The 24,857-nt window shown below is 32.0% G+C and overlaps 1 protein-coding gene across 1 annotated transcript; it reads left to right on the forward strand.

Moving 5' to 3' along the window:
- The first annotated feature begins 1,649 nt into the window (after window positions 1–1,649).
- On the forward strand, window positions 1,650–9,126 carry LOC137827153 (uncharacterized). Its single transcript, XM_068633368.2, has 5 exons — window positions 1,650–2,858; window positions 3,157–3,911; window positions 4,026–4,115; window positions 7,515–8,276; window positions 8,584–9,126. Exons 1-5 carry the CDS (start codon window positions 2,750–2,752, stop codon window positions 8,722–8,724), a joined length of 1,857 nt encoding a protein of 618 aa, XP_068489469.1. The 5' UTR covers window positions 1,650–2,749; the 3' UTR covers window positions 8,725–9,126.
- The last annotated feature ends 15,731 nt before the right edge of the window (window positions 9,127–24,857 follow it).

Below are 24,857 nucleotides of genomic sequence, written 5' to 3' on the forward strand. Positions count from 1 at the left end.
ATTAATTAATTTGATAGTATATCACAAAAAAAATCTATATTAAATTTAATAATGAGAATCCTTATACATAACTAATTCATACCATATAGTGTTATTTGATAGTGTGACTAAAACAATTGTTTTCAATTTTAAATTGATAATTTAATGTACTCTTAATTCTATATATAATTTATATTAAAATATAAAATATAAAATATAATTAAAATAATAATATAATGAGATTTAATGGGGGAGTATTTTTTTAAGGGTGTAGCACTCTCAATGATATCTCTACTATCTATTCTTTTTAATACATACTAAAAGTGGAGTACAATAGCATTGCATGTGCTCAATATTTCAAAGATTACAAAGTTAAATCAAAACTTTAATATATTAAAAACTATATCTATTTAATAAAAGTCAAACTAATTTAGAAAAAAAATGTTAAAAAATAAGCACATTTATAATTATTATTTAAAAAATAAATATAAAATACATATTAACATAACATTAATAATAATTAAATACTTGAAATGATTATATGTTTATATTAATCATTAAAATTAAAATAAATCATATATATATATATTTAAAATACTAATTTCAGTAAAAAATACTAATTAAAATAATTAAAATTACGAGTTAAATAAATTTATGATTAAATTCCCAAAGTATATTTGTATATTTTTAGAATTGTAAATTTAGGCTTACTTATTCCTCAAAAAAATTATAGTTTTGGAAATATACTTTTTTTTATAGAAATAAAATTTCTGACTATACAAATATGTTCAAAATTTAAATGAATAAAATCTTTTTATAGGTTTGAAAACATATAATAACTTTCTTAATTAGAAAGTTTAATTCTATATAAATAATTTAACTTTTTTATATTGCAAATATTTTGGAAGCAAAAATAAAAAAATAAATGATCTGGAATTTTTTATGTTATCTTGAATTTTGGAAATATATTTGTTTTACAAAAATAAATTCAGACTATACAAATATGTTTAAAAATTTATTTCTGAAATGTGAAATGAATAAAATTTCAAATTTATAATTTTGGAGATCAAAACTCGTTACAATTTTATTTCTAAAAACATATTAAAATATTAATAGAAAAGAATATATTTAAATTATTCTTAGTATAAAGTGCAATCAGATTTTCACTCAACTCAATCTGTTAACGGATATGTTAACAAAATAACCAATAATAAATTACCAATCTGGATTTAAATTTTAAGAGTGTTAATATGTTTATTTTTATACACAAATAACTCAAATTGAATTTACTTGAAATTTGAAAAAATTAAACTGTATTCACAATTAATTTGAACAAAATCTGTAATCTTGTCTCAAAATATTTTTTTCATGTAAAATATTGTAAAGCAAACATGAACAGCCACACTTGAGTGACACGCAGTTGATGGCTATGGTCAATAATCAACAGAGGAAAAAATATCACAAATATAATAAAAATTAAAAAGTGACTAAAATATGACAAAAGAATTCATTGAACTTTTTCTAAAAATTAAATAAAGTTGTAACAAGAGAAATTGAGAGGTGGAGAAAGGAAGGGGAACAAAAACAAAAGAATGTATAGAAAAGGGTCACACAAAATATTATTTTAATTTTATTATTATTGTTTTAAGAAGAAAAAAATGAAGAATGAAGGAAGAGAGAGATAGTCATAAGTTATACGTTTGCTTCAGAATATGCGCAAAAACTAACAGAAAATTATACATTGTCTCTCTGGCCTCCTCGCAAATTCACACAAACACATCTCACTACACAAAAACAAAACCCTATTTCCTATTTCTAACACAAACACTCTCTCTTTCGCCCATCCTCTTTCACTCTTTGCTCATTCATTCGCCAACTCCAAACCTAAACCAAACCAAACTTCTCTGTTTTCTCCTTCTCTCTATTCGCATTCTGCGATAAGGTCTCTGCGGTTATCACTCAAACGTCGACGTTTTACTCCCATAAGTCAATCACTGCCTCGCCTCTAGGGTTAGTTGGTTCCTTTTTCGTGTTTCGCTTTTTGCTATCGCAATCAAACGTCGACGTTTTCCGTAACCCTAGGTTCTGGAGGAGTGTTTTTTTAGCCCCATCAATTAATCCCGTGCGTGTGCGTATTCTTATCTGGTTTTCTGTTTTTCTTTTGGGTTGCATATTTTCTTTCCACACCTCTAGGGCTTTGTTTTTTTTTTAATTTTGGAGAAACGGATGGGTTTGCAATGCGGTGAGTTCTGAGTTCTAGCATTGCTGCCTTAGTCGTGCGTCGATGTTCCCAATTCTTTGTTTTTTGAATTGTGTTGAGAGGTGAAACATCTGTGAGTGGTTTATAGTGTAAATCCGTGTTTTGATTAATGATGGAGGCGTAGCTTTGAGAAGCTGGCCCTTCGCAACATTGCCTATGTTTCAATACTCAGGTGTCTGTTTTTAGGGGGACATATCGGCTTGTTTCGGGACTTGTTTTGGACAAGTTACGGCTGCGGTTCTTTATTTTCATGTTGTTGAAGGATAGTGGATTGAGGAGTAATTGAATTTCACTGTGGAAGTGCTGGTATTTCTTGTTGTTTGGGAAGAGTTTTTGCGCTAGTGGGTTTCTTGATTAGGTTGGGTTATCGAAGAGTAATGACTGGTGCAAGGTAGAGAGGGGGATTCGTACTCTATACAAACAAGTGTGGCAGTGCTACTTGGGGGTGAACCTGGTGAAGAGGTGCCCCAATTTTTCTGTTGTTGTTTCTGATGATGTTCAGTCTTAGTTATGGAAAGAAGTGAACCCACATTAGTTCCAGAATGGTTGAGAAGTGCTGGAAGTGTTGCCGGGGCCGGCACTTCAGCCCAACATTTTCCATCTTCGTCTACTCACAATGGTAATTTAGATATTCTATCTGTATTGTGTACATTTGTAATTCTTTTGTTTTATTTAATTCAGAATGCCATGTATGCATATTGTTTCTTTATGGCCACGTCTTTGTCTTTCCTTGTGGCCATTATTTTTTTGACTCTCCACGATCGCAGTTGTGGCAATATTTTTTTTACTGTGACTGCAATTGTGGCTGCATTTGTCTGCAATTTGCACAATTTAAAACCTTCGGTATTAATTTTATTAATGTGTTTTACCATTGAGAAGGGGAAAAAAATACTAACTGTCATGGCATTGTTGTGTAGATTCTCCTTCTGTAGCCCATCACGCAAGGAGTAGGTCTTCTAAGAATGGTAGTGATTTTGATAATGCTCGTTCACTGTTTCTTGAACGGACATCCTCATCAAATTCCCGAAGGAGTTCTGTAAATGGTTCTGCCAAGCATGCCTATAGTAGTTTCAACAGAAGCCATCGTGACAAAGACCGGGACAGAGAGAAAGATAGATCTAGTTTTGGAGATATCTGGGACTGTGATGGTTCTGACCCATTGGCCAACCTCTTTTCTGGAAGGATGGAGAGGGATACATTGCGCCGGTCTCATTCAATGGTTTCCAGGAAACAGAGTGATGTTTTACCCCGTAGAGTCGCAGTTGATACTAAATCTGGTGGCAGTAGCCATCAGAGCAATAACAATGGCATTCTTTCTGGGAGTAATGTTAATAGTAGTATTCAGAAAGCTGTTTTTGACAAGGATTTTCCATCACTTAGTACTGAAGAAAAGCAGGGATCACCTGAAGTGGTGAGGGTTTCATCTCCTGGTTTGGGTGGTGCTACTAGTCAGAGCCTGCCTGTTGGTAGTTCTGCTTTGATTGGAGGGGAGGGATGGACATCTGCACTAGCAGAGGTCCCTACTATAATTGGGAGCAGCAGTGCTGGATCTCTATCAGTACAGCACACTGTTAATACAACTTCTGGGTCTGTGGCATCAAGTACAACAGCTAGTCTTAATATGGCTGAGGCATTGACACAGACTCCATCTCGAGCTCGCTCTACTCCCCAGGTAGTTGAGCCAGTACCTGTGTCTCTAGCTACTTTATCTTATTCTTTTCTTTAAATTGTATTGGTTTTATACATATGTCCATGATCAAGTATTAAGGCCCCTAATCAATTGTAGGTGCTTGTGAAAACCCAAAGGCTCGAGGAACTTGCTATCAAGCAGTCAAGACAGTTGATTCCAGTAACACCCTCAATGCCTAAAGCATCGGTAAGAGAATCACCTTGTGAAATACTCTTGTAATTTTTTTGCAAGCTTTATTTTATTTTATATTGCATTGCAGGATTTTATTTCTCATAATTAATCTATAACCGTATGTATCTTATCTTTTATGTGCATAATTTTTAATTGTGGTAATTTTTAATTAGCGTACATGCATAAATAAGGTGTACTGTATCATGTGAAGTCAGACTTGTACTTTAGCAGTTTAGTTTAGTTTGTTTGCATTATATAGCGCTATGAAGTGGTAGGATTAGAATTTGTTGTTTTTGGAGTGCTATTTAGTAACTGAGTTGATGTTGACAATTTAAAAAATGTTTTGAATAGCCTGGAGTCTTTTGATGGTTTAGGGTGTAGTCTATAACTATCAGATTTAGAAAGGTTACCTTTCTTTTTTTGTCTTTTTTGTTCATAGTACTATTTTTTATTTGTTGCATTTAATGATGGTCAGGTACAGATCTTTTTCAAGGTAATATAAAGACATCATATAATTTAACAAGTTGATAGAGAAGTTTTTGTTAAAATTCTTTTGCACGATAGTTTGTTGTATCATTTACTGATGATAATATGTTGTAGTGATTTGGTATAGTGATTAATTACAACTCAAATTAAGGGTTTGTTTGTTTGAAAGGACAGTGGAAAGTGACTAGAGCAGGGTAATGAGCAGAAAGAAAACATTTCCCTTGTTTTGTAGCAAATGAAGGATTGAAGAATTCCATTGGGTGCCACATGTTTTATTTTTCATTTATATACAAGGAGTAAAAGGTTGAAAGTGTAAAAGAAACTAGTATTTTCTAATATTACCTCTCTTATCTCTCTTCAAGATATGGTTAGACCATGTTCGTTTCAAAGTGATATTATTTTATTAATTTAAGTAAAATATGTTTAGAAAAAAAATTGTAATTTTTTAATAAATAGTATTCATAATTATATATCAAAGTATAAACATATTGGACAAAATGAGATCTTAATTTGAAGGTGTTAAATTAAAAAAGTTATTTCATTTGGTAAACATCAATTAATAAAGATATGGATAACATTGTAATTGTTCACTTGTTCAATTTAATTAGTTTTTCCTTATTACTTGAAATGACAACTTTTCTTCATTTTAATTTCACTTCCTCCTCAAACAAACTAGTACACTTTTCACTCTATTTCATCTTTCTTACCTTTTCTTCATCCCACTTTCTTTCGTTTTCTATCTCTGTGATGGAACAGACCCTAATTCTTGTAATCATGTCACTCTACTATTTTAAGTTTATTACTGCTAGCAGAATTTGTAGAATGATTTTAATTTTTAATCCTGAGACCTGTGTTGTGTCTATTATCCTGAGGCTGTGCTCCACTTTCTTCTGTTTATATTTCAGTGAAACAAAAGGATTAAATATATAAGAATTAAACAGACGCTTCACTTCATTATTTTCTTGGCTTATTGTAACCAGTGTTTATTAGTTCTTTATTTTTGTTTTGTATGAGAAATTTAAACAGGAATTGGTGCTTCACTTACTGATTTCTTTTTTCTATTTTATTTTACTCCTTGCTATGTAATGCGGGAACTTGTAACAAGATGGTGTTTATGGAAGGGACAATTTGCTTTAGTTATTATCCAATCTCAGGTTCTCAGTTGACCTTCTAGCTGAACCAAATGAAGACATGTAATCCATTAGCTGACCTTGGTTAGTGGTTTAGGTATATTATGTACGCAGATATCCAGGGTGGCCTCATTGAGGTCTGTTTAAATTGTTTTGTGAAACTATAGTCTTTCTATTCTCATCTAAATTTGTGAAGATATTAATGAAAATTTGAGTCCTTAAGTGTGGATGCTTTTGTTATGTACTACTAGCATTAGGAATTGGGAATACTTAATAATGATGCTTTTTTGTTTTTCTGTTTTTTTTAAGCACAAATCAAAATGCTTAATAATCCTGCTTTTTTTCTGTTTGTTTTGAGCACGATTTTGTAGCCTGAATTTGATTCATGAAGTAATATCATTATCCTAGTAGGGGTTCTTCTTATTGATGTTTTTGTGCTCCTCATCCATGGGATCAATGTGGACAAATATTTCATTTTATGACTACTACTTGGAAAATGTCATCAACTGTCTACTCCAATGTAGACCAAATCACAATTTAAAATTTGGAATTGGATTCATGGTTCTTCCCACCACCATGTACGATTTAGAGCCCATGCAAGGAGTGAGATTGGGATTGTCATTGGAAACGGTGGACTTGCCACCATGTTTTCGTGTAGTGTCACATTGAGTTTTTGGGTTAATAAAAACTGGTCTCCTTCATGCACAGTTAGTTTCACCTAGTTTGCTATGTAATTGATGTTACTTTTTTCCTTCCTTCTTGTCTGTTAAGCAACCACCTTCCATGTTTCAATCCCGTGAGTTATGATCTTGTGAGCCCTTAATGATCCAACCATAATCTTGATTTTGACTGCCTTGGTCTACTTTTTAAACCTACAGTGCAAGTCCTTTTTACTGTTTCACTACGAGTACCCATGAATTTACCTGTGTATTTATTATTGAATTAGTGCCATTTCAGAATGGTGTGGCAGATTTTCTGCTACACTTCCTTATAGCGATTTGTGCAGGGAGGCCTGATAGGGTGGTACTGTAGGCCGCAATGCTGTGTATATATGGTTAAATTTTGCTCTTTTGCCATATTTCACCATCCATCATTGATACCTATCTCTCTTCCACCATATCTTCTATATGGTGTATAAGGATCCTGTGTGCTAGGATTATGTGGTTCATTGGAATAACAATCTGTCATGATTTCATATTCCAATTACTTAAAACCTTTTAATTTCTTTTGGTGGGAAAAATATAATTGTCATAATATTTTAAATAAATTTGTAGAAGGTTTCTAAAGAAATATACTGAGACATTTCTATGTATAATTGTAACGATATGGCTTATGTCATGATAAGCTGGCTCTTACCTGCTTTTATTGTGAATATTTCGATGCCCTTCTCAATTATAATACATCATGTTTTCACTTTTACTACCTTCCCATTCCTGCAATTGTACATTGTTTTCCATGCTTCTACTGTTAGTTCACCTCGGATGGGTTTGTGGATGTTGCTATTATACTTGAAATTTGTGAGTTCCTTAAAGGATACTTAAAATTATTGTGTAAGCTGTTATTGTTATGTATGCTCCATTTGTTTCCATGATTTTATAGAAACCCGTGGAGGAAATAAGGATTTGTATAGGATGCATTTTTTAAACAATATTAAAATTGGATGTTTTCTTGTTCAACGCCGGAAGTTTATATTTCTAGCTTCATGTGTATATTTACTTGTGTTCAATAAAAGATAAAATATTATGTGTTATTTTCTTTTCTCTTAAAGTCTAATGATTTAGTGTAATTTTCTTTTCAGGTTCTTAATTCTGAGAAATCAAAGCCCAAAACAGCTATTAGAAATGCTGAGATGAATGTAGTTACCAAGAGTGTGCCACTGCAACCCTCTGCATTGCACATGGCAAGCCAATCTGTTCGCAGTATAAATGCCAAAGTTGACGCTCCGAAGACATCTGGAAAGTTTACTGATCTGAAGTCTGTTGTCTGGGAAAATGGTGGTTCCCCTACCTCCAAGGATGTGTCACATCCAACAAATTATTCTAACAGCAAACCAGGAAATCATCCTGCTGCTGCTGCTCCTTTGAGGAACCCCAATAATCTAAAATCTTCCACGGAAAGGAAATCAGTTTCTTTGGATCTGAAATTGGGTCCAACTTTGGATAAGAAACATTCCATCTCGCAAGTGCAGAGCCGGAATGATTTTTTCAATCTCATTAAGAAGAAAACATTGATGAATTCTTCTGCAGTTCTTCCAGATTCTGGCCCGATGGTTTCATCTCCCATGGTGGAGAAATCTGATGAAGTAAATGGAGAAATAGTTCATGAATCTTCAAGTCCCCAGTCTCTTGGGAATGGCACCGAACTGACTAGCAATGGTAATGCCCATGCTCATGGAGAGGTTCAAAGACTTTCTGATAATGAAGACAAAGAATCAATTCCCTGTTCTACAATATATCCAGATGAGGAAGAAGCTGCATTCCTTCGTTCTCTTGGCTGGGAGGAGAACTCAGACGAGGATGAAGGCCTTACAGAAGAGGAAATCAATGCTTTCTATCAGGAGGTAATGATATCTCAATCTAGATTTGTACTGATTATTATCATTGCAATTTAAATCTGCATAGTTTTATCATGCATCAGTATAATGAAAATGTATTATGTGAACTTTTAACCCCTTGTGAAGTTAAAAGTCCTTGTTTTGTATAACGGAATGAGTTCGAAATTCATTTTTGGTCGATTTGTTGAAATTCATATGCTTGAGTGAACTCTTCTGCTATCGGTTTTTTCTTCCCGCACCAAATTACATTTTAATGCAACTTTCTGTGACTAAATTGGGTTTGTTACTTTTCATTGGCTTTTTTGTTTTCCAGTGCAAGAACTTGGACCCAACTACATTCAAGATATGCCAGGGAATGCAGCCAAAGCTGTCCAAGTTGTTCGAATCTTATGCATCTAACTTGCATGGATCTTCTGCTGAGTTGAGCTCTACTGATCCCGGATCTGAAGATTGACATACTGTTTCTTTAATCATAGTTAGATCCAAGTTTCATATTTTTGATGGCAGATGATTAGTTCCATTCCTTTTGTTCTGAAGGCCAATGATTCGAGAGTGAAAGAAGAGGGGTGGGTTTTGATTAGAACCCTGCATTTTGCAAATATTGCAATAAGTTACAGGTGCCTCAATCCTGCCTGTTTAACAGGGTATTTTTTTTTCTCTTGTTTTTTGGTTAAAGGTTATAGGGTTGGTAGGTAGGGGCTATTTTGTCTGCTGTGGAAGATGCTAGGCCATTGCATCTTTTTGGGGCATTTTGATCCGTTTCTTTTCTTTAATGAGGGTTTGATTCTACATGATAAAGTTGTTATGCTGTTTTTGGTCAATTTTACAAAAAAAGGAAATTAAAAGTTTTTTTTAATTGGCTTAGTTTTTTTAGTTTCATCATTATTTTTTGTTTAATTTTGTTCCTCAATTTTCATTTTTATGTAATTTGATTTCCTTTATTTAAATTTTCAAATTTAGCCCCTTTAGGTTAAATTTGATTTAACAATGTTACTACAAATAATGGTGATTTGAAACCATTACTTAAAAAAAAGTTTTTGAAATTTTGTTATTAATATTTAATTGTAATATTATATTTTTTTGTTAATTACATGTTAATATAAATGACATAAGTATTATATAGTAAATTAAAGCACTTTGGTTTTATTAATTAATAATTTATAAATAAAATAAAAGTTTTAATTAAAGAAATTTAATTATAACTAGACGGTCTATCCGTTTCACAAGTTTTTTAACAATTAATTTCTTAGGAATCGTAAGCATAATTAATAAAAATTGATACAATTATGTTAGAATAATATCAATATGAAATTATAACCGTAATGTATGTAACATAAAACATTAATGTAACATGAAATATTGTTGGATCTTGAGGGTAAATGAAGTAAAAATGCAAGAATATCTTAATGTATCTTTAAAAATTAATCTAAATGCAAAAACAATTGGTTTTTAGACTTTCACTTTGTGCAAATCTGATAGAATATTCTTATAGAAGTGCAAGAAACGAACATCTAATACTGTCTCCAGTTAATTCGTAAGAAAAATCCCCTTATTTTTCTTGTTTTGAAATATAAGCAAATTTGAACACTTTCACTTCAATGATATCTTTATAAAAATAATATTTTAGAAAACTAAGAGATTGGTAAAATTTAGCACAATTAACTGCATTTTCGTAATGTGTAAACTTAATTTTTTTTTGTTAATATAATGACTTTATATTGTTGGCCATAGCATTTAAAAGACAAATACAGCATGAAATTTACTATAATAAGTAATAGGAGAAAATATTAATATTATAATTTAAAAAATATAAATTGTAAAAGGAAACATTTAAAAAATGACAAACAAAGTGAATTACTATCAATTTATTGAATACAATATGCATTAACTTATTAATAGACGTATCATTTTAGCATGGATTTTTTTTCGTATTAATTTTATTTATTAAATTCTTTAATAAAAACTGAAATAAGTAAAGGTGTAAATCAAATAATGATAAAGTGTTTTACTCTACCTTATAAGATACTTGATATTATGCATAATGTTTAATGTTTGTCTGAGTGTTAAATTTCATTATGATTTTAGAGAGTCACGTACTAAAGTTGTCAAAGGATTTTTCATTGTCTAATTGGTTCCATTAACCAACTTGTGTTTAAGGAAAAAAAGATTTCATGTTAGTAGGATTCTACAATGCAAATTATATTGGGGACAAAGTTGACAATAAGAATACAAGCGGAGGATATTAGTTTCTTGGATATTGTGTCATCTCCTTAAACCAGAAACAAAATTTAATTACTTTGTCCCTAATTGAAGTTGAGAATAAGTGTGATATCAAATATTACTCTCAGTTGGAATATGTAAAGTAACATATAGAAGATTCTCTGGTTTTAGAAAAAAAAGAAATATAGTAGTGTAGTAAATATGCTAAAGAAACTCATTCAACATTCCAAGGAAAAATATATTCAAGTGAAATATCATTTTATTATAATTACGTTTTATTCATGTCACATATCATTTTATTAAAGTGAAATATCATTTTATTCATCAATTGGGTGACATCTTGATGTAAAACAGCTTTCATAGATGTTAAAGAAAACTCTTGAAACACCAAAACAACCCAAAATAAGTTATAAAAAACATTCACATGATTAGGTAATTAGGTGTATAAGCTTGCTTAATTATCTCCATCATGAGTTAATTAAGTGCATTCATGTACTTTCACACTTCTATTCATCTTCTCTAATTTTTTTAGAAACTTATAAAAATTTAACAAAGTAATTTTGCTTACTAATTTATTGTTTAAGGTCTCTAAGTTTCCTATTTCTATTTTATTATTATTATTTCTTACTTTTGTTCTTATTTGCTTCTTATTTTATATGCTTAATGTGTTTTTTAGGTCCTTGTCATTCTTTTCCTTCTAAATAAAATTAATACAAATTCACCTCTAGCCTACCTAAAAAATATAAGTATAAAGAATAATCAATCCTTTTTTAAGGTGAAAATCATTCCAAAACATTTGGATGATACCAAAGAAAAAATATTTTTCGCACCTACTGTTTTATCAACAACAAGTTATGTTCCATGATAATACATGAGGTAGTTGTGCTAATATGGCAAGTACAAGAGTAGTGGAGAAACTTGAATTACCCACTATTTCTCATACAAAGTCCTATAAACTTCAATGACTTAGTATTGAAGGTGAAATCATGGTTACTAAACAAGTCCTCATAACTTTATGTGATGTTGTGCCAATGGAAACAACACATATTCTATTGGGAAGACCTTGGCAATATGATAAACAAGTTTTACATGATGGCAATAAAAAGTCTTTCAACTTCCAAGGGCATAAAGTTATCTTAAAACCCCTTTCTCCCAAAGAAGTTCATGATGACCAAATAAAAATGAAAACCAAAAGAGAAAATGAAACAAGAGAGGAAAGTAAAATGGATCTCAACATCTCATCTCACGCAATCAAAATAATAATGTTGACCCACACAAAACTAACCACGCCTCCTATGTATACTTCCTACTTTCTTTTTTATTACTTGATAATTCTAAATACTTGACATATTGGGTAAAGAAGTTTAGGGATGAAATTCAAACACCTCCTAAAGGTTCTAACCTTCTAAGAGGATTTTCAGCAAAACATCATGTCATCCCCAAATATTCTTTCCAAACATGGCTTGTATCTAGAACTTACCCATATGAACTCCCAAAGCTTCATGAACATAAGTTTACTTCACATACCACACCTCGTACTATCTTATATGTGAACAAACTGACTATGTTATTTACTGGAGTTCTAAATTCGAGGTCAAATTATTTCCAACATGGGGAGCATGATACAATCCAAGTACCCAAGAAGATGACCAAGGACTCAAGAGACAATTCACACTATGAGCAGTCATCTCAACAATCAAGTCAAGACCCCACCAAAGATCAAACGAACCTCACCAGAAGAAGAACTGGGCATAGACCAGAACACCAAATGTTCTTTCTTCTGGTCTTTTTAAAAGACAAAAATATGTTTGTAAATAAATTGGGTTCACTTTGGGGGTCCAAATAGCAAAATAGACTAGAGTAGGTTCACATAACATAAAAGAAAGTGTAATTAGCAAAATGGGCTTGTACCGAGCCACTTTTTCAAGACAAGGCACCTAGAATTAGGGTTTATAACCTACCTTCTAGAAGATGTGTCTAAAGGTGCGGTTTTGATTAGATTTTATGGGCATAAATCACATAAAATTTTCACAATACTTATCAATTGAAATGATTCTATCACTAGCTTGTTCACATGAATGTCGCTCTCTTCATTTAACCATTGTAACTTATAGGGCTCAGAGTGAGGTATAATGAATATCTGAAATTTTTTCACCATTCTTTGACTTATAACATTTGTGCAACTTCTTTCATCAATTATGAGTGTACAAGTTTTATTCTTCAATTATAATTGATTTTTTTTATTCTTGATTTTTTTAAACATGTGTCTAAACTCTTTCCATTGGATCTAATTTATAACATATCTTGAATTTTGGAAATATATTTTTTTTACAGAAATAAAATTCAGACTATACAAATATATTTAAAATTTTATTTTTAGAATGTGAAATGAATAAAATCCCAAATTTATAGTTTTGAAAATATATAAATAGTCTTTTAAAATTAGAAAGTTTAATTCTATATAAAAATTAATTTTTTATTTTACATATATTTTTAAATAATAACTAAAAAAGTATCTTGTAATTGAATGACACGAGAAAAATAATATATAATGTCTTTATGTAGATTTTGACTCTTAGTAAATAAAAAAAAAATAGAAGAATGGGCTTCCCCAAACTTTTTTCAACACGCATATTCTTTTAAAAAATTAGTCACTCTTAAGTTTTAACCTTATATTGGTGTAGTTGCCTCTTCGCATTTCTCTATCTCAAACATTTTGGGAATCTCCTTGCAATACTTGGATTGACTTAGAAAGATGTCATCCTTAGATTGCTTGACCTGCAGTCCCAAGAAGAAGGATAACTCTCCCATCATTGACATTTCAAATTCCCTTGCATACCTGCCACAAATTCTTTACATAAGCTATCATTAGTAGCACAAAATATAATGTCATCAACGTATATTTGGAAAAAAATAATAGCAGAATTTGACTTTTTAATTAAAAGAGTCTTATCAATTTTGCCTCTCTCTTAGCCATGAGACAAGAGGAAATTGCTAAGCCTCTCATACCATTGTCTAGGAGCTTGTTTCAACCATACAAGGCCTTTTTCATCTTGTAAACATGATTAGGGAGTTGATGATCCTCAAAATCGGGTGGTTGTGATACATATACCTCTTCATTGATAATCCCATTTAAAAAGGCACTCTTCACATCCATTTGGAATAGTTTGAACCCGCTCATACAGGCAAATGCCAACAGCAACCACATTGCTTCCAATCTGGCCACTGGTGCAAATGTCTCATCATAGTCAATCCCCTATTCTTGGTTGTATCCTTTTGCAACTAGCCTTGCTTTGTTCCTTGTAATCACCCCTGATTCATCCAGCTTGTTTCTGAACACCTACTTGGTTCCAATGATGTTCATCTAATCTGTTTTAGAGACCAGAGTCCACACATCATTTCTGGTGAATTGGTTAAGGTCCTCATGCATAACAACAACCCAATTTTCGTTCTTAAGAGCTTCACTTATTGACTTAGGCTCAATTTGAGAGACAAAAGCCATGTGCTTGCAGTCACTAGTGCAAAATGTATAAATAAGTGCGGTTTATTTAGTGCGGCTTTACGCTTAAACGCTTTCGTAAAAAACGCGGTGGCCTTTTTGTAATTAAGTTCATTTACAAGTGCGGCTATTAGTAAAGCCGCACTTGTAAATCAAGCGTTTGGATTTACAAGGGCGGCTATTTGTACAGTCGTCCTTGTAAATCAAAACGCTTGATTTACGAATGTGGCTTTACAAATAGCCGCCTTCTTAAATCCTTTTTAACCCTAATTCAGAAATGTGCCACTTATATTTTGATATTTTCCTTTCTCTTGTGCTTCGTTTCTCTTATGTGCTTCCTCCATTAGCTGTGCTTCCTCTTTTTTTGCTCTCTTCTTTGCATTGTCTTCGTGCCATAGGTAAGCATTGTCTTCCTCTCTTCTTCTTCACCATTGATTTTTGTATGTTTTGTGTTTCTCTTATTTTTTTTTCTTATGTCATTGCTAAGGTCATGCTTGGGAAGGTTTTTGTTTGCTTTATTCGGTGCCTTCCTCGTCGTTGTTGCTGTCGCCTTGCTCCGTCATATATATGCATTTCATTGGGGAATTTTTATTTGCGTTTTTTGGACTTCCACAAGGATGAAATACGAAGATGTATAATATGAACACACCAAGAGATCAAAAGAAATGCTAAAATAAGGATCATGTTCTTCGAAAAAGATCAAAACTTTGATTAGAAACGCAATCAACAACAAAAAGAAAAGAAATCTTAAATGCCTATCGTAAATGAGATTTATAAATGCAACTATGTAAATAGCCGCATTTATAAATTGAATTTACGAATGCGGCTATATAGCCGCCTTCTTATGTCTCTGATTTACAAATGTGTGCTCTTCAAATGCGGTTATATAGCCGCCCTTATAAATGTAAAATAGCCGCACTCGTTTTGCTTTTTTGAACTAGTGAGTAATTTGAGACTGTTCTTCGAGTACAGACTCCCTTCAAAATCTGCCCAAAGATGTTTTCCACAGAAAGATTCCTAAGAATTCTCCATTCTTGGGTTAGCTCATCCTGCTGCAGAATTTCAACCGATTGTTTCGCAGAATCAATCGGTTGTTTTTCTAGGCAGTTTTCCAGATTCTTCAGAACTATGTTTTACTCATCTTCCTCTGCATGAATCCTTTGAGATTCTTTTTCTGCATGGTTAGTCTCATCAAATACAATATGAATAGATTCTTCTACAGTCATAAGTCTTTTATTATATACTCTATAAGCATGGCTAGATAAAGAGTAACCGAGAAATATACCGACATTCGCTTTCTCATCAAACTTTCCAAGAATTTCTTTACCATTGTTTAAAACATAACACTTGCATCCAAACACCTTCAGATGTCCAATATTAGGTTTCCTTCCATTGAACAATTCATATGGAGTCTTTTTCAAGATTGATCTTATAAGAACCCTGTTCATCACATAACATGCAATGTTGACAACATCTGCCCATAAGTACTTTGGCAAGGAGGATTCACTAAACATGGTTCTTGCAAGCTCTTAAAGAGACTTGTTTTTCCTCCCCACAACTCGATTCTGCTGAGGAGTTCTAAGGGTAGAGAAATTATGGAAGATTCCAAGTTTTACACATAATGAGTTGAACTTTTCATTTTGCAATTCCCCACCATGATCACTGCGGATAGCGCATATGTTGCTGCAACTAGTGTTTTGTAGCCTCTTGGCAAGTTTTTTGAATGGTGCAAAAACATCACTTTTTTATTCTAAAAACAGTATCCAGGTGAACCTAGAAAAGTCATCAACAATAACAAGAGCATAGTAATTCCCACCAAGACTGATAGTTCTTGAAAGACCAAATAAATCCATGTGGAGCAGCTCAAGGGGTTTTGAAGTGAAAACCACATTTTTCAATTTAAAAGAATGTTTAATTTGTTTCTCCTTTTGACAAGCTTCACATATATGGTATTTCTCAAACTTGAGCTTGGGTAATCCTATCACAAGATATTTAGATATAAGTTTATTCAAACGATGCCTGTGAATATGAGCTATTCTTCTATGCCATAACCATGATTCCTCATGTTTGGTTAGAAGACATCCAATGGATGTAGGATGTGAGATATCAAGAAGATAAATGTTGTTGACCCTTTTACCAATCAACACTACTTCATGTGAATTTGGTAGACGTAACTCACAAGTGTTGGATTTGATGGTTACTTGATAACCTTTATCACACAACGGACTAATGCTGAGTAGACTATGCTTCAGCCCTTCTACGTATAAAACATCATGAATTAGAAAGTTGTTCTTGTCACCCATGGTGCCTCTCCCAAAAATCTTCCCCTTATTGTTGTCTCCATAGGTCACATGCCCTTCTTGCTTGAGGATAAGGTTGACAAACTTGGATTTCACCCTTGTCATATACTTGGAGCACCCACTGTCCAGGTAGCACATGTGTTGAGTTTCCATCAGGGAATCCTACATAAGACAAAATCAAGTACCAAGATTTTGTCACCTTACAAATTTGGGTCCATGAGCATCAATTGGATCCTTTGAACCCTTAGGATTCTTTGGAATCCACTTCATAACACCTTTAGGAACAAAAAATTTCCTAATTTTACAGAACCTAACAGAATGACCTCTTTTCATGCAGTAGAAACATGTAACAACCGGTTGTTTTGATTTTTCAATCGATTGTTTTTCTGTTACAGTAGAGTAAGGCTTTGAAATTCCATTTTTCTTACTTTGTGGATAGAAACCCAAACCAGATTTTCCAAAAACATAATTTTGAGATGCTAGAACAGTCTCAAAGTTTGATTTTCCTTTTGAAAGCTTATCCACAGTTTTTACAAGGTAGTGAACCTTCTTTTCAAGAGATTCACAGTTTTCACAAAAACTAGAGTTGCACTTGCAAGAAGAATTTTTATAAATCAATTCTATATTTTCAAAATCATTTTTCGAATTTTCCAGCTCTTCTTCTAGTGCCTTAACTCTATTTTCCAACCAATTATTTAAACCTTTCAATTAGTTATTCAATAGAACCAATCTATTAGCTTCCTCATGTGTTTCTTTGAAAGCTTCAAGAAGCTGACTATAATTTTCAACATTAATAGAGGAAGAAGAACTTACACTGCTTGTGTCATTTTGACCCTTGTCCATTAGACACAAATTTGCTTATTCTTCTTCAATTGAAGAGCCACTTGATGATGATACATCATTGTCATCCCAAACAATGTAGGCCTTTTTTGATTTGCCCTTCTTTTCAAACTTCTTGCTGAACTTTTTCTCTTTGCTTTCTTTGTTGGGACATTCAGCTTTTATGTGCCCCTGCTCACCATATCCAAAACATGTATGTTTGTTAGAATTGAATTCAGTAGGTTTCTTGCTAACATACCTGTCATTGGTGTGACTTTTGCTGTTGTTCTTCTTTAAAAACTTGTTGAACTTCTTTGACAACAAGCTAAGACTCTCTTCTTCACTATCATCACCTGAATGTTGACAACTTCTGTTCCCAGCAACCTTCAATGCAATTGTTCTCACATGTTTCTCCTCATTCTCTTGAACATTAAAATGTTCATCTCTAACTCATGCTCTCTCAACTTTCCAAACAATGTGGTAGTGGTCATGGAGGTTAAATCCTTTGATTCAGATATGGCAGTAACCTTGGGTTGTCATGATCTATCAAGACACTTGAGAATTTTGATATTTAGCTCCTGTTTATCAAATGTTTTCCAAAGACTCAACATATGATTTACAATGTGAGTAAACTGTTTTTGCACTTTTACAATTGTTTCTCCCTTCTACATTCTGAATATCTCATACTCTTGTATAAAAGTGTGTTTCCTTGCTCTTTTCACATCATTGGTGCCTTCATGAGTCACTTCAAGAGTATCCCACATCTCCTTTGTTGTTCACATTGAGACACCCTAAAATATTCGTTAGAACTCAGTGCAAATGTGATAATATTATTTGCAAGACAATCATATTGTGCCTTTTTACTTTCTTGCTCAGTCCATTGGGACCAAGGTTTTTAAGAAATTTCTTTTTCATTTTCAATCATAAGGATAAAAGGACCATTCTTGATTGCATCCTAAATACCTTTGTTAATTGATTCAACAAATATTTTCATCCTTACCTTCTAGAATTGGTAATTTACACCACAAAATAGTGGTGGTCTATTTATAGAAGCACCTTCCCCAAAAGGTAGTTTGTCAGCCATAAAAACATATTGTGGATCAACCGTGAGTAACTTTCAATAACCTTACTCTTGATGCCAATTGTTAGAATTGTAGGCCTAAAACAAGAGGGTGGTGAATTAATTTTAAACGTTTTTTGCAAACTTTGAAGGTGTGGGAAAGCCAATGAAGAATCAAAGCCAAAGGAATGAAAATGCCCAAGATACCAAACTATTTTAGTTGATTTCTAGAAAATCAACCGGTTGTTTTTGCGATTCAACTGGTTGTTTTTATCAGCAGTTAATAAAAACAAATTTAAAACAAATATAACAGAGATTAGGGAAAAAGAGAATCACACAACCAAATTTATATTGGTTCACTCTTACACCAAGAGCTACATCCAGTTCCCAGAAACCATTGGGTATTCCACTATGTAATCAAAACTAGATTACAAAATACAAACACCAAAGAGGTAATCTTGAGCCCTTCAAGAACACTAACCCTCTTTGATACACAATTCACTACAAGTCACCCTTTGATTGTAGACACCAATACTGATACAAACCAAGCCAACTAGGAGATGACCAAGAATGCACATTACGATTCACACTATAAGAAGTCATCTCAACATTCAAGTGAATACCTCACCAGAGGGAGAAATGGACAAAAACCAAAGCATCTAATGTTCTTCTTGTTGGTATTCTTAAGAATAAAACAAGTTGTAAATAAATTGGGCTCTCTTTAAGGGTCCAAATAGCAAGATAGGATATAATAGGAGCCTTTAGCATAAATAAGAGTGCTCATAGAGAAATGGGCTTGATCCAAGCCCAGTTTTTTCAAGACAAGACACCTAGAATTAGGGTTTTAACCTAGTTTCTAGAAGGAGAGCTTAAAGGTTCGGTTTTGACCTTAGTCAACCCTCCTTGGCCGCCCCTCCCTTATTTCCCATCCTACCCTTGCTCTTCTTAGCCACCAAGGCACCCATTCCTATAAATAGGGTGCCTTACTCCATGTATTACATGTTAATTTTGAATAAAAAAGTTACTCTGCACAAATTGTGTGAGAAGTTTGAATCCTCTTGGCTAGGTCTTATCTTGAGGAGTGTGAGACTCTCAAGTGGAAACCCTTCACTCATCTTGGTGGCTACCACACCCCAAGTGGCATGAACCCCTCTCACAACGACTGCATAAGCTACTCTTCTTCCACTTTTTTTTCAATTCACTTCCATTTCATATATGTCTTTGTCTTGAATTCTTGCTCTTGGTTTTGCTTTTGTTATATGCTTATGGTTCATCATTTTGTTCGGCCATGACCACCATTGATGTTTACCTTATTGTCATTTCAATTCCACATTGCATTCCATCTATCACTTGATATTGATTTTTCATCTTTGGCTTTGTGAAGTGAACCTTCACACTTACTTAACCATTTGGCTAAGTTCGTGTCCAGTGGGAATCTTCCTTAGGTTTCACCATAAATTGCTAAAATTCCAACTCTAAGTAAAAGTGTCACCATAAAATGAAACCATCTAAAAATCAACTCACATAAAGTACCTTACAAGTTGTACACATATGAAACAAATACAAGTAAGAACAAGAAGGATCACAACTGATACAAAAGGATTACAACAATTCTCTATTCCACTCTTATCCCAAGCAAAGCCTTAAGCAATCTTGCAATCTTGAAAAACTTTAATCTTTTTGGTAATCTGATATTTTTCTTTCAGATATGTAAACACCGGTTATATAGTCTCAAAAGTCGTCTAAGAATTTTAATCAAAGCCCAAAACAGATTAGAATCATGAAAAACATATTTACCAGACTTAACAAATTCTGTTAAGATTTTTCAAAAAACAATCGATTGAAAACTCGATTCAACCGATTGAATTGGCCTTGACTGTTAGGTAAGCCAATTTCAGCTTCTTCAAATCCTTTTCAAAATTACTAAGTATAAAACAATCGATTGAAACGATAAATCAACAGGTTATTTTTCACTACTTTGAAAAACACTTTTCTTTTGAAAGAACTTGATTGATCCAGTTTTGGATTAAGCTAAGATTGGATTGACAAATTCTAAAGTACCCAGAACCCATGCCCACAAGCAGCAACCCAGCCTTCAAGCAATCTTCATGGATTTGGAGACATCAAAGCTTTAAGTTCAATAGATCACACCTGATACAGATTTGAATTCTAAAGATACAAAGCACTCATATTCAACTCTTAGCAAAATTCAAAGCTTGAGGAAAATCTTGGAGAAAACTGATTTGAAAGGTTTTAATCTGATATCTTAACTACGAGGAGCGTAAAACAGATTATGTAAACTCCAAAAAGATGTTAAAAACATTTAAAGCATGAGCCAAATCAGTTTTGAATCAATTAAAACAGATTTACCAAACTTAACAAATTTTGTTAAGGATTTTCAAAAAACAATCGGTTAAAATGTCAAAGCAACCTGTTTCAAAAACACTAAGTGTAAAACAACTGATTGAAACGATAAAACAACTAGTTGTTTTTACACTTCTTTGTAAAACACTCTTTTTCAAAAGGATTTTTTTTAAACCAACTTCGAATCCTAACTAAGAGTGGATTTACAAATTCAAACTACCCAGAATCCACACACACAAGCAACAACAAGGCCTTCAATCAATCTTCATGGATTTGGGGACATCAAAGCTTATCTTCAATAATCTCCCCCTATTTGATGAAGACAAATCTCTGGTTTGCTTGTGTTGTTCTGTTTGAATTTGAAAGTACCTGCAAAACAGAAAAAATGCATGTACCAGAGAGCAATCATATCCAAGTTCCTCTAGCACCAAAGAAGCAGTTTTCACCATGTGATTTTCATAAAGAAAACCAGCAAAATCAGTGTGAATAAGGTGCACAATCAGAGTTTCTGCATCAGCCTACTAAATTAGTTTAAACCAAATTAAAACATATATGTAGCAACATACAAAAAATTGTTCAACAAATTAACACAGAATGGAACAATAAAGCACTAAAAGACTTCAATCATCTTTGTCGTATTGTAGCTCAAAAAGCTGATTTTGAACAACTTCAATATGCTTATCAAGGTTCTGAAAACGTGCCATACAGAACTCATGATGACTTATTTGTTCATCAACAAAATTATCCATTATTCTCAGCATCAATATTTCAAATGGAGACATAAAGGTGATGCGTTCTCCCATGATTCCAGCACTTGGACCAACATCATCATCTCTAGCTTGGAATTCAACATCAACATAACCACTAGCAACTGCAATATCAGCTTGTTCTTCTCCACCATCTTCAGCACGAGCTCCACTTGAGGATCCAGCTTGATCACCATCCTTGTTGACCCACTTTCCACCAATTTTTGTGAAACCCATCTTGCTAATGGAGCTATTGTTGACTTCAAGTGATGTTTTGACCACTTAAGATTGCTCCTCCTCAAGATCAAGTTCAAAGTAATGCAGAAATTTAGAAATAAGGATAACATATGGATAGTGGTAATCACTTAACATCATGGATTTCAACATATGTTCTTTGATGATGTGGATCTAGTTTATCTTGACCTTATTCATGATACAATAAATGAAAACAAGATCTTTCTCGGTTAGCACAAAGTGATTACTTCCTCTTTGAGTCAACATCCATGTAACAATAAAAGCGATAAGGTAAGGACGTGGAAGAACACATCACCTTAATAAAAGAACCAACAATAAAGATTTATCACTTAAATAAGCTATCTAAGCTAAGAACCCATCAAAAGAAAAATTATTCCCCAAAAACACTCAAAATTTTCACAAATCTAGTTTCATTCAAATTCAAGTGTAGTTTGTATAATACGGGGAACTCTTATTTCTAATGGGGGAAATTCAACCACTTAAATACAAAATGAACAAAAGGAAGTACACACACCTTGTTGGATAATGGCGTTAGTTGCCTGCTAGATGGTGAATGAGGGGAAAGTTACACCCTTCACCTGATAAGGTAGTTAGATAAATGAATTTGTTTAACTACTTCAATCATGAGTTAGTCAACTACATTTTCCTTTGTACTTCAATCATAAATTAATCTTATCTAAATTTATAGAAACTTCTAAAAAGTTTACAAAGTAATTTACTTCTTAATTTCTTTTTTAAGTTCTCTAATTTTTCCCCTTGTATTATTCTTTATATCTCATATTCTATAATGCTTAATATAGGTGACAAAATGGGCTAACTCTGCTCATTTTGGCCTGACCTATCGTGGTTTATGAAAGTGGGAAATCTTGACCCACCTGCGAGCTAACCTACCTTACTTTTCAATTTTTTATTTTATTTTAATATATATATATATTACAAGTACACTTAGACATTAATAAATATTTTTAATATATATATTACAAGTACACTTACACTTATATATAAATATTTTTAAGTTTTAATTAATTAATTAATTAATGTCTCTAATTAGATAAATTAAAATGATTATTACCTTTACATGTTACACTATTCTATTATAATTAATGATTAGTGTAACACCCAACTATTATATAAATAATTTTTATTTAATTAGAAATTGGGAGTACGTTGTTTTTTTGCACAGTAATATTTTCTTAGAAAGAACATTAATAATAAGATAACCATATATATATATATATAAATATATATATATATATGGATGTCAACAATTTACATATTTATAATTATTCATAGTATATTACACAGACATATAATAATAAGAGTTCTACATTAGAACAGAGAACTATCTATATATTTAATATTTCCTATGGATATTAAAAATAAAAATAAGTTCTCAATGAGCCTATATCGTAAAGAAGATCTCCCAAAAATTTTCTAAACAACTTTTACTGAAAAGATTTTGCTTCTACTCATATTGCAAGTAGATATGAAAAAAACTCACACGAAAAAGAGTGAGGTATTTGTAAATCTTAGATATAAATCTTAATAAACTTAACATTCAATACAAATAATGGGCCCTAGGATTAACCTACAACTATAAGAGTCAATCTGAATTTATCTATCATATGGGTCCATATTCCATTTTTTATTGATCCACTATGAATATAAAACGTTACTTGGAAAGTGATTAGGTAATTAAATAATTCTCATTAAAAACATTGGTAACGTTATACATATTTTTCTCGAGAATATCCATAATTTATCAGCCTATAAAAGAGATATATACTCACTACCTAACTTTGGCGATGTTGAGTAGATATCAGATTGTCCCAAGTTTTACCTATAAATATCCTAATCTAGGATGTTATTCTTAATTATCAAAATATTCACCAACCTGGTAAATACTTCTTTAGACCCTACTATAGTCCTTACCTTTCATCCTTCAATGTACCAAACTATGACTTTCCAAACATGAACACTCTACATTAGTATGGTCTTAACTCATTCCAACAAAATCTAAGACTCTTTCTGTGGTGACATACTCTTTGACATTTTCAAGGATCACATAACGTGATTTCCATTAAGATATGTCATATTTTTCTTGACCAATAATCTATACACACCATCGAAATAGATCCAAAAAAAGTATAAAAATAATAATACAACATATAAATAACTTTTTCATTGAATAAAATAATATTCATGATAAATCTTTTTCTTCTACGAAGTTTATCAAACTAAAACTAAGTTCCCCATTTTAATGCAATAAGAGGCTAACCTAGGTAAAATCTTGAGAACACATGTTGATTGAATCCACAATTTGATTTTCTTCCTTTCACAAACTAAGATTAGGGGTTTGGATGAAATTTAGAATAAAAATCAAATAACAACACAAATGAAAACAAAACAAAAAAGTAACGAAGTAGACTATCTAATGACAATCATCTATTAGACCGTCTTCTAACAATTGAAATATAAAAACTACAAACTAAATGAAATTGTGAAAGAGAATTAAATGAAATTATAAACGTTACTAAAAAAGTAGAATTAAATCGACAAACTAAAATTACAGGGATGAAATGAAACATAGAGCATGCATTACACAATTGAAACAAAACTATACTAGACAATTCAAAAAATACATGAATGTAAAGTGAATTAAAACTACAATATAAATTTAAAGAAAAAGATAAAACACAAATGAATTCATGAAGTGTGAAAAAAAAAGTGCAACTATCACGTCGTCTAGTCAACAACCACTTACCAAACAACCCAATAGTGTTACCAGTGAGAAAAATAGCATCAAATGAAAATGTAAATGACAAAAATGTAAAATATAGAAATGTAAACGAAAGAAGTTGTCATCAATAGAAATTGAAAAGAAATAATATAATTATTCAAAATAAGAAAATATAATAGAAACCATCTAATGAACTAAAACTATAAAAAAAAAACTTTGAATAATGAACAAAGCATAATTAGAATTGATACTGAGATTGAAATAAACTGAAATTAAAAGAAATTCAATGCATAAAATGAAATATAAAATCAAAAATTAAAAAGGAATTATAGTAAAGAGAAGACAATTTCATTTGAGAAATGCGAGTCATTAAACGAAAATCTTGAATACAAGAAACCCATATCTAAATTCCTTGTTTAATGAATAAAACACATAACCATTTGTATATTTAAATAAATCAATTCTTAATCAATAATTGAATTTGAAAACAAATCAAGAGAAGAAAACAACTCAAATAGAGTATCATCTAACATAATTTCATATTCGATGTTACCCATTTCAAGAATTCAATCATCTTCCAAATG

The sequence above is a fragment of the Phaseolus vulgaris genome, chromosome 8, assembly GCF_051622355.1.
Source record: "Phaseolus vulgaris cultivar YP4 chromosome 8, ASM5162235v1, whole genome shotgun sequence".
Lineage (NCBI taxonomy): Eukaryota > Viridiplantae > Streptophyta > Magnoliopsida > Fabales > Fabaceae > Phaseolus > Phaseolus vulgaris.